We start from the raw sequence: 11,771 nt of genomic DNA, 5'->3' as shown, positions 1-11,771 counted from the left end.
GAATACATACATAAGAGTCTACCTAAACTTCATGAACGATTTTCGTCGACTCTCATCGTTCCTCGACATATCAAAAGTTGAGTTTTCGACAAATCAACTTAAACAAGGCCAGAACTTTCATGTCGTCCTCCGTAAGTTTGTGAAGACATTTCAACAGATGATATCCAAGACGAACTTATTCATAAAGTCTTTGCCATCGGCGGCCTCCACAGAATGTACAACGGTGGAAAAATCTGGCCCTAAGTGTCCGATTCTCAAGACAAAACCTTTCCGAAATCCAAGTGAATCTTGGAACTTGGCAAGGTCTGCGGTTAAAAGTTAAAGGTGAGCCAAAAAGAGTCACTAAAGACATCCCCCAATGCTGCCATTGCATGAAATTCTTCCACACAGCCAATTATTGTGACGCTGTCTGGGTCTGTTCCTTCTGTAACTGCAAGGGAAACCACCGCGCGACATACCACGGCTGCACCAAGGTTCTAAAGAGAACAGTACCCCCAACCATTATCTCCTCCTAACACTCCGACTAACATAAAAACCGTACAATCAGCGCCCCGTCAAATAACTCTCCCCGCAAGGACGCCCTTCAAAAGGCTTACAGTGGCAGCAGCTCCTCCCTCTTTTTCCCAACAGCGCAATGCGATCCCAAACACCTCTGCAACTTCTACTCTAGAACAGAGAATCCAGGCCATGGTTCAAACGACGATCTTACAAACACCCACCAATGTATAATACAACCCACCTATATAAGCTTAGAATAGTTACCTGGAATGCACAAAGCATTAGATGTAAACTGACTGAACTCGAACACAAAGTCAAATTTATCGTCCCGAACTTCTCAACCTACAGAAGGGGCCGTGGAAACCCTGGTGGAGGCGGTGTAGTCATCTTTGTTAGGAACTCATGAAAGTACAAGCCCAACCCTTTGATCACAAATTCCTTAAAGCAGTCGACATCTAAGTCTTACTAAAATCCGGCCCTCTTAGGATCATCTCCCTATAACCTCCCCTTCGGATCAAAATCTTTCTGAACTCAACCCTCCTCAAGCCCTCAGGCGCTTCGACTATCGTCACAGGCGATTTCAACTCTAAATACGTTTCTTGGAGCTGTCGACAAACCAATAAAAAAGGCGTCTTCTATCCTGTCAAAGTTCTCGACTTCAGCCTCACAATTGAACCTCCCCTGACCCCACGTTCCTCCCTGCCCCCGCAATCAATTGTTTGACATCCTCGACATTTTCGTTACAAAAAATGTTACGCTTTCTGTTGATCTTATCAAAGCACTTAGCTCGGATCACCTTCTAGCCCTAATTAAAGTCGGCCGTCCAAACAACACCCCAAGTCCAACCACTACACTAGACTAGCCACACCTTCGCTACACCCTCGAAACATTTTCATTCAATTCGCATAATAGCGGGAAGGAGGAAACTGTGAATCTCCTCTCAAACGAGATTACCAGCGCAACCGAACTCTCCACGATCTCCCGTCCCACGTCCGCCCTAGTCAAAACTCTCACTGCAGACATTCTTGCCCTCGTTAATAGGAAAAACAAAACTTGCCGTCTGTGGCAAAGCTTAACGCTCTCTAGTGAGAACAAAACTCGCCTCACAGAATTCCGCAGCGCCACTTTTAACGAATACATCGCCCAGGCAAAAACCCACCACAAAAGCACTTGGAGCACTCCCACAATTAAAGCAAAATGGCTTCTTATACACATCAGATAAGAAAATAGTTGAAACCTTGGCATATCTGTCTCCAGTGCTCCCCACTACCCAGCCCTGTGAATCATGACGAATTTCACGAGCGAACCCAAGCCGCCTTCCAAAACTTCGTCCCTACTGTTTCTGAATTTAAACATACGTCCCCCAGTGAAATTTTCCTCTATATCCAATCTCTGAAAATGAAAAAAGCCTCTGGCACGGACAGAATTCCCAACGGTGTCTTAACAGTCATGTCACCAAAACAGATAACTGGACTATGCAATATCAAAAACGCTATCATGCGGCTCCACCATTTTCCTTTGGTATGAAAAGAAGACACACTCTTTTGTCTCCCAAAAAAGGGAAGTCTCTCAGCAATCCCTCAGGCTGCAGACCCATCAATCTGCTTAGTTCGCTGATCCATCCTTCTACAACCGCTTCTTGGCTACGTGGAGCAAAACAATCTCCTAACCGATTTCCAACAAGGTTTTCGTAAACACCACCGTCACTGACGTCATCTTTGACAGAACACTGACATAGCGAAAACACATCCTTGCCACCCATGCCAAGGCTCTGAGCGCCTTTTTCTCCCTCAAGCTTTTTTCCAAAACATCTCTCATTAAACAAAAATCCGTGCGTTCAACGCAATTATCAGAAGCATTTGCACCTACGCCATTTCTATCTGGGGCTACACCGATCCCCGCCGCCTGCAAATTCTTCAAGGCACTTACATGTGGATTCTTCGTTCCACACGCAACTACCGATGGTTCATCAGAAACATCCAAATTCTAAAAGAAACTGGCCTATCTTGTCTGTAAGCAGATTCGCGGCACATAATCTCAGGGGCTCAGTGTCAGGTCACCCAAACTCGTCTATCTCGACGCTTTCTGACTGTCCTCTAAACAAAATGACCGTTTCAGAAGGCCCTGTCACCTTTTCTCCTGAGCTGTTCACCTTTTACTCAACTCTAATTACGCTCTATGGCGCGAGCGCCCACCCAACTCTTTGAGGCGGGCCACCGATTTCCATCCACACCATTAACCCCCCTTGAAAACTCTCCTTTCCCAAGCTTCCCTGAGATGTATAACCTTTGGGTGGATCTCCCTACACGAGAGGTTTTAGTCGGTAGACACTTCGGAGAATTCGACACTACCCAGAGGGGTGTCTTTTGAAGATTTACCCTTAGGAAAAACTAAACAAAAAAAGAGTGGTCGTTACACACAACAGCAGACAGACGAGAAGAACACTTCGAGATAGAAATCTACTCCGTCATCGGCAGCACTTATGAAGATGTCAACCACAGGCGTTGATAAGCAGCAACAAACCAGCCTCTAGGTTACGACCCCAAAGCCCGAAAGACTATAATAGTTTAGATGACGCCAGTCGTGAAAGCCTGCATGCTTTTATTTAAAGAAAGTTAAAAAGCTGAAGCAGGTATTCCTTTAAATAAAAAGAATTTATTTGACATAACAAAGGAAGATTCTTTCTTTATGTAAGTAATATACACTATGTTTGATCAGTACTCTGGAAAAATTACGACAAAAGGTACATGAAAAAGAAATAGAATGAGCCACCTCGCACCCCCCAGTGATATACAAAATCATCAGGGGTAATGACCTTGCCGAAAGCCTCAATTACTCCTAGCGTAATTGTGTAATGCGGCGTCGTTACATGTTGTGAAGAACCCCACACTGCCGGTTATTTTATATGGCGATAGTAACGGTACAATTCGCAAAAGCAACGAAGGTACATCCTGGTAGGTGTAGTGTGTTGAACACGGTCATAGAAATGGCGTATTCCGATAATAGTATCACGTGGAATCTCTGTTTTTTATGTAATGACTTGGATACACAAACCGGGATTGTCTTTTATTAATCGCAAAACGATTTCGTCTATACCAACCTGTTGTCCTTACTGACCTTCACTCCCTCGGTGAGGTACATCGTTCCTGTATGCTCATTGCCGTGCCCCCCTATTTTGCGTGCGAATACACTGTTTTTTGCTTAATATTCTCAAAATAAACTAATTTTTCTATTTGTGGTACTAACAGTAACTTTTTCAATAGAACGGTAATGACAATGTACTAATCATTACGTTCAACGGGACTGTCTGCGTACCAGCTATTGCGTAGGTCACGAGTACGAAGTACCTGTGTTTCGTAACGAAAGGTGTCAGGATTTAATTAATTTATTTTATTTTATAATTCAAATTTGAATTTAAATTTATATACAAGCAACAAAGGGCGTTTGAATACATACAGTAATTTTTATCTTAATCTTTCCGGAAATCGGAGATAATTTTTAAAAAAGAAAACTGTTACATAGGTCTTAAAGTTAAATTACTACTAAGTTGCTAAAAGTATTGTATTTTATAATAAGTAAATTAAGTCTGTCTGGAAAGAAAGGTAACACTTTGTTTATTATATTAATTATAACAGGTTATGGACCCAGAGTGAAAATTGATAGCACATTTGAGAGAGGTTAAGTCAGGATTAGTTAATAATTATCAAATGTATTAAGTCAGTATGGTATATTTGGTAAATAACCATGGATAGTGTTGTATTTGGAAAGTTTAACCGAAAATGCTCAAGGTCAAGTTAATTATACGTCATTGGAGATTCAAGTTAGATCTAGCACTGCAAACGAAAGGCCTATTTGATATAGCAACTGGAGCAACGGTGAAGCCTGAAGGAGCCGCAACAGTGGTTAATTGGACAAAATGAGATCTTGAAGCTAGGTGTCTCATAGGTCTGAACGTTAGCAGTAATATAGCTCTAAAAATAGCTAGTTGCAAGTCAGCTTATTTATTGTTGAATAAACTCAAAACATTGTATGGCAAAAAGTCAGATGCTACAAGTGAAGGTCTGCAAGAACAATTTTTTGCTTTTCAATATGATGACAAAAAGTCTGTAGTAGAAAATTGTTTGCAAGTGCAACAAATAGCTAAAGATTTAACTGCTGAAGGAGATGATATTAAAGATAGTTGGGTCATGACTAGAATTCTAGATATTTGCCACCTACGTTGTATTACTTTAGAATTGGCTGGGATAGCACATCTACTGCTGATAAGACTTTAAGTAAAATGATTGAAAGATTACAATTAGAAGAAGAGTGATTAAACATAAGTGAAAATCAAATGATTCAAATGGTAAGAATGCCTTATAACATCAATCAGAAAAATAAAAAATCACAGTCAGCAAATAGTGAGTCAAATAATTCTACAATTGAGTGTTTTATATGTGGAAATAAAGGTCATATTAAAAAAATTGTACTGGTAAACCATGTCAAAAGTATTTAGATTATTGTAAAAATAAATACCCATGTAATCATTGTCAAGAAAAAGGTCACTTCTCTAAAGAATGCCCAAAAAGAAATCAAAACATTCAAGAAAGTAACCAAAAAAGAAGTATTTGTATCACTGTAGCTCTATCAAGTGCTAATATTAAGAATATTCAGTCAGTGAATAGGAGTGATAGAGTGTGGTATCAAGACTTGTGGTGCTACACAGCACATGACGTCACAGAGATTTATTTATCACTTATAAAAGTTTAGATGATCCTGTACATATAGTTATAGGAGATGCCACTGAATTAGAAGCAACTAGTATAGGTGATATTTATTTAGATAGGCGTTATGTACAGAGTGCAAACTCAGAAAAGTCTATATTTCTTGATAATAACAATGAAATAGCATTCGTAGCTGAGCGTGAAGAGGACTTATTCAGGATTTTATTCCGTGAAGAAAAAGTAACTAGTCAAACATGTATGAAAAGTCAAGTACAGTCAAGTAGTAATTTAAATATTAATAGTCAAGTGTTTAATTGGTATCTCTGTCAAAATATGGCATGAAATGTTAGCTCACCAAAATTTGAAATATGTTAAAGAAGTTGTGAAATTAAATAATGTAGATTACATTGACGACTAGGATAACTAGGTCTGTGAAGTATGTGTCTACGGTAAACAGCACAAAGTTTCATATTCAGAAAATTCAAAAGTAGCTAAGAAAAATTTAGATCTCATTCATGTAGATTTAGGAGAAATGAATATTTAAATCACTAGGAGCAGCAAAGTATTTTCTCTTAGTGAAAGATTATTATTCACACTTCAGAACTGTTTATTTTCTTAAAACTAAAGATGAGGTTGTTAAGAAACTAGATATATACATAAAAATGGTAGAAAATCAGCTTAATAAGGAATCAAAACAGATTTTAACAGAATTAGCTATACTGCATTCTAAAAATGTGCATATACTCCGCCACAAAACGGTCGCATTGAACGTGAGATGCGCACTGTTGTAGAGGGAGTAAGATCAGTAATTCATAGTGAAGGTTTTGATGAAAATTTATGGGCTGAAGCTATGTATTATGTAGTTATTACGTTTAACAAACTGGCACCAGTAGTGTAAAGCCCAAAACTTCAGCACAATTATGGTTTGGTCGTCAAATTGATGTCAGAAAATTAAGAATATTTGGAAGTGAATGCTATGTCCTTATTCAAGATCACAAGAGGAAGATGGATAAAAAATCAGAAGAAGGAGTTTTTATAGGTTATGACTTGGATTCACCTAGTTATATAGTGTATATAAAAAATAAAGATGATGTCATAAGTTCTGGGATGATATTTAATGGAAGTCCAAATATTACACAAAATTATATTGAAATTAAAATAAATTACAGTGAAGACTATCCAAACATCCAATTTTACAAACTTTTATTACCTTGACGATTGTTACGCCACTTTGTGATTTCTTCAGAATATACTCGAATTTTTTTTAATTGCATAAACGGTTTCTGTGATAAATACACCAGCCATAAATACAATACTTATTTAAATAAGTAGAAGTATGGGAAAATTAGTTACAATACAACATTCTGCTTGGTATATTCATAATTTTCTTTGCTTTCGTTGTTTTCATTTTAATGAAAAAGGAAATAAAGGAGAAAACGAAGAAAAAAGGAAGAGCAGATTCATAATTATTAAGATGTTATCTAACAGAAACAGATAATTGTGAAACCAACGTTAAATATTAATGATGTTCCGCCATTTTCGTAGTCGGTGACTATTCGGAAAGCTCGCCGACTATCCGGCTTCTTACTTTATATGTATTTCTCCATACACTGTATATATAAGGAATTACACAAACTAAAAACTTTGATTGTTAATTAACATTATTATTTTAAAATCAGTCTTACACATATCGTCTTATCTTCATCAATAAATATTGACAAATATATTCTTCTTATTCAAATAAAAGAGTACGAATTTGTGTTATTAACAGACTTGGATTTGCGACTGGAAGGAATAGTCTGTGGTCGAGCATTTGATCATAGAGAACCTAATTAAGGTATTACGGTTGGATTTCCGCATTTGATATTGTTGTTTATATTTGTAGTATTTACTGTTTTTACCTGTCCACCAAGAGAATTATCTTTTGACACTGCTTACACTTGACTTTACAAGAATCATTGTCCAATTGGTAAAAAAAAGTCCATGTGCGAGACTGTCTTTTTGACATCATTAAATTGTAATTGAGCTCTTTCACTTTAATGAACAAGAAAAGTATTATTTTTTTACACAAAAATACTATTGTGACCCGTACAAAAGCGAAAATCAAGAAACAATGCGAAATAAGCAAAACTTGCGCTCAAATAAGCTGTAAACGAAGCATCATGGAAATTGCCGAATATCCCCGAAACCGTGATCGGCTTGACCGACAGGCTAGTCGGCCTCATTAAAACCGATTAATCGGCTAGTCGGCCAAAGTCATAGTCGGAACATCTCTATTAAATATCCTTTTCTATTTTTGTATCCGTAAATTGTTAGCAGTCGGTTAATTTTATAAATAAACTACAACATATGAAAAGGTAAAAAATGGAAAAAAACATTAAGTCTAACTGCTTTCACAACAGCATTGCGAATTGTTGAGAAAATTCACACAGCTATGTATAATCAAATAAAATCATGACTGAAAATTTTTCATATTCTATGGATCTCGTTATATACCAAGCAGAATGTTATATTGTAACGAATTTTCCGGTACATGTACTTATTTAAATAAGTCTCGTTTATAACTAGTTTATCACAGAAACCGTTTATGCAGTTATAAAGAATTAGTGTATCTTCTGAAGAAACCACAAAGTGACGAAACGATCGTCAAGGTAATAAAAGTTTGTAAACGTGGATGTTTTAAAAACAGTTGTAGTATACACAGTTATTAAACTTACAATCGGCTATTTATGTCACTGTACATTTATTTCACTGTTTAATTTTCTTGTTCGCACACTACTTGTATCAATGGTCTTGAATTATCTGTTGCATCCACTGTTCTCCCTCGGATACATTATTATTTATTCTTACATCATGATTATTTTCGGAAATTTCCAGGAAGTTCATTTTGTCATCCCAATCTCGTTCACTGCATGATTTACCACCTGAGGCTGCTAGACTTCGGGTGCATCGAAGGTGCTGTAGTATTGATTGCCTGCGGCATTCGTTCAAGACACTGTCTCCTCCTTAAATATAATTTTCGCAGACCGTATTTCGCCGTTGCTGCGAAGGATCATGAGTACTTTCATGTCTCGCCTTTATGGCATCTAAAGGTTTTATAGATATCCACTGTTTTTACCTGTTCCCTCGTGGTTTGTCAGTGAATATTTCCACTCTAGTCTATCGAAACAGAACATCTAAGATGCTTCGAAATACTTTCCGAACTATCCCATCCAACCCACATCTTGTTCTTGGCATGGCTAGTTTAATGATATTAAGGGGCCAGCAGTAGGTCTGGGGGATCCGGACAAGACCTTAATTATGATCCGAGGAATTTAAGATTGTAAACGGCATATGGTACCAATCGGTTAAAATGGATTGCTGATTTTCTCTTGGTAGACCAGCAACCCCACTCACGAGCATCGTTCGTCTCAACATTTCTTACTGCTGGAATACTGATTCATTCACTACAATGTAATGCAATTTTACTTTATTTACGCTTATTTAAAAAAACGTTTTACAAGAAGTTTGCCAGTGACTGTAAAATTTAGTTATTTTTCTAATGTGGTATTCAAAAATCAAATATACAATTGTCCTTTCGTAGGTCTTTAGCCAGCCTTTTTTCTATCAACTGATTCTCTGTTTTATAGAAGCTAGTAAATACACTGTCTGATCTGTTTTCCGGAGTATTTGGAGTGTAACATCTGGAGGCACTGTAGAGTGCATCTCGTGATAGTACCCCAACGTAGAGGGTACAAAAACTGTGGCGGTCGTGTTATATTATCGCAGTCAGGCCAATTGAACGTAATGACAATTAGTACAGTTTTATTGACAAAGTACAAAAATTAGTTTATTTTAAAAATATCAAACAAAACACAATGTATTCGCACGCAGAATATGAAGTCATGGCAATGAGAATACATCACAGGAACGATGGTACCACACCGAGGGAGTGAAGGTCAGTAAAGAAAACAGGTTGGTATTGACAAAATTGTTTTGCGATTAATAAAAGACAATTCCGGTTTGAATATCCGAGTCATTACACTGCAAATGATATCGTCACACCCTCGTTAGGAATCGAACCCACGTCCGTGGCTTTAAACGCCAATGCTCTGACCACTAAGCTACAAGAGGCTACAGCCACTACAACGACAACACATATACATCGGGTCACAAGAATAGTCGAAACCAACTTACATTATTAACAATATATGAAAAAATTTTTAAGAGGTTAATATTTAATTGTTTTAAACATTAAAGTAAAATTAATTTTCTACCCTCTGCAGATCACCTCAAATTAAAGACGAAAAATTGCTTTTGTAACATAGTGGTCAGAACGTTGGTCCGTAACTCAGCGACTCGGGTACAATTCCGGGCGACAGCATGACAGTAGTAACAATTTTTTTCTCATTAATTTAAAATAATCTGTAGAAAGTACAAAATTAGTTTCACATTAATGTTAAAAAAATAATTAAATATTAACTTCTTCCCCAAAATGTTTTATATAGGTATACATTGAAACTTCTTTTTTGTTTAAACAACTCCAAATTTCGAGAATTTTTTTTATTTGTTTACTATTTAATTATTCACGTTATTATGTAACTCAATTTTTTTCTATACAATAATAATTGAAACTTTAGACGCCCACAACTCAATCGTTAATGAATAGACTTTAAAAAATTCAAGAATTTCCTTTGATATATGTTTTTTTAATAAGTAAAAAAATATTTTGAAAGCCAAGAAACATCTCATTTTGGAAGAAAAGAAAGGAATCACAACAGAATTAAAAATTATACCTCATGGTAAACAGGAGCAAAATGGTAAAATTTGACTTACCCAGTAGGTGCTACTTGATGAGTAGCAGGTAGATATGCAGGTTGAGTCGTCGTCACATATACAGCCGGACGACGATAAAGATCAGTTTGATGATAAAGGGGCTGGCCCGCAGCAGCAAGGTGATGTTGGGGTGATAAACGTGCAGCACCGGCCAAAGGTTGTGGCGAAATGTGCGTACCGCTGTGTCTACAATCAGTATTATGAATTAACCTGTTCACAAATAAAATCAAATTGGTATAATTATTTACTGTCAAAATATAAAGTAATAAAGTAAAAATAAAGCTGAACGTAAACGTGTATATATATATATATATGTATATATATTTAGCGAGCACGAGCATGTTTGTGTGTGGCGGGCACACGTGTGCGTGGACGACTTATGGATTCGCCGAGTAGCCGCGGACGCCATTCTTCATGTGCGCCGTATTTGTAAATGTGTGTGTCGTACCTGCGTTCTGGGAAAACAGTTAAACAGTTCAANATTATACAATTTGTCTACTTAAGTTGGCAGCTAATGGGAATATTTTTTATTATTAATCTTACAAAAAAAAGTTGCTCTTTATCAAAAGTCCTGCATGGTCTAATACACATAATGACATAATCATATATAAATTTTAGCATAAAACATGAAATTTGTGTAGCAGTAAACTCCCTTAATTTTTGAAAATAACTGAAACCTTGATAAAGAAAAGTTGTTGATAATAAAAAGTAATTGCAAATATACAATCATATCTATCAACGGCTAAAATTTAGATTTTGTATATTTCTCCACACTACTGCCCCATATGATTGAATACTTATGCATGAAACGAATTTAAATTACCGCCGTGATATCAGTAGTTGTTACGAATAGCATGCTTTTAAATGTGATATAGATACAGATTATTCATTTCATTTTGACCGGTGGAAGAATGTTTACCAAACAACGATGGCTTACTATTAATAGCCTAAGCACTATATTGAGTTGAATATTGGAATTAGTCTAGAACAACATTTTAACAATATCCGCGGATTGCGCGCCACAAAATTTCCCCGCAAAATTTACAGGAGCTCGGAAGACTCTATAGCGCATTTAATAAAATAAGTAATCATACTTGTCTTAATTTCTAAAACATTTCATTAATAAAAATGGTGTGTGCTTACGTTCACTCCTCAGCAATAAACGCGTCTAAAGAAGTTTTCACTTCAAAAAACATGACTTATCGTTAGTTGCAAATTGCGTAGCTCGGTGATTTTGATACGGAACCGACAAAAATCGAAACCGGCTTAAATACGGAACCATACCTTTCTACCTCTAATTATTTTTCAGATAATGATAACAGAAATGGACAAATGCGGAAATCTTATTTACCAGAATATAATTGTATGTATATTTATGTATGTTATATTTATATATAATAAATTAAATGCTTCAAAGCCAGCGTGCACATTTAAACGACATTCAACACTTTCGTTACTCCACCTTTTCTTTACAGTATCGTGGGTATCGTACCACGTTTCGACCAAATGGTAAAGGTCTAGATGATTGTTTTCGTTCTTCGGGGGTGGGGGAGATCAAAAGAGGTCTCCCCCACCACTGTACCATAAAAAGTTCGTGGCGGTCTCACCCCCATAAAAAGTTATGGGAGTTCAAAGTTAATAAATATGCCAATTTTTATACATTTCTAGGCATGTAAATATTTATATAGTCATTCTTAAACAATATTCAAAGGTAAAACTAATGAAAAATACATAAAAATATTGAGAAAGTTATAT

The 11,771-nt window shown here is 36.6% G+C and overlaps 1 protein-coding gene across 2 annotated transcripts in view; it reads right to left on the bottom strand.

Moving 5' to 3' along the window:
* LOC108739349 (homeodomain-interacting protein kinase 2) overlaps positions 1–11,771 on the bottom strand; it is a 40,317-nt gene that overhangs the window by 11,668 nt on the left and 16,878 nt on the right. The window contains exon 15 of one of the 2 annotated variants that reach the window (XM_018473219.2): positions 10,017–10,226. In XM_018473219.2, the coding sequence (XP_018328721.1) occupies positions 10,017–10,226 (210 nt within the window). The remainder of the gene's footprint in view (positions 1–10,016; positions 10,227–11,771) is intronic. The other variant, XM_018473223.2, reaches the window with a different exon arrangement.

This window comes from Agrilus planipennis, unplaced genomic scaffold (genome assembly GCF_000699045.2).
Source record: "Agrilus planipennis isolate EAB-ADULT unplaced genomic scaffold, Apla_2.0 scaffold198, whole genome shotgun sequence".
Lineage (NCBI taxonomy): Eukaryota > Metazoa > Arthropoda > Insecta > Coleoptera > Buprestidae > Agrilus > Agrilus planipennis.
The sequence above is the reverse complement of the archived record's forward strand: the minus strand, read 5'-3'. Positions and strand labels throughout refer to the sequence as shown.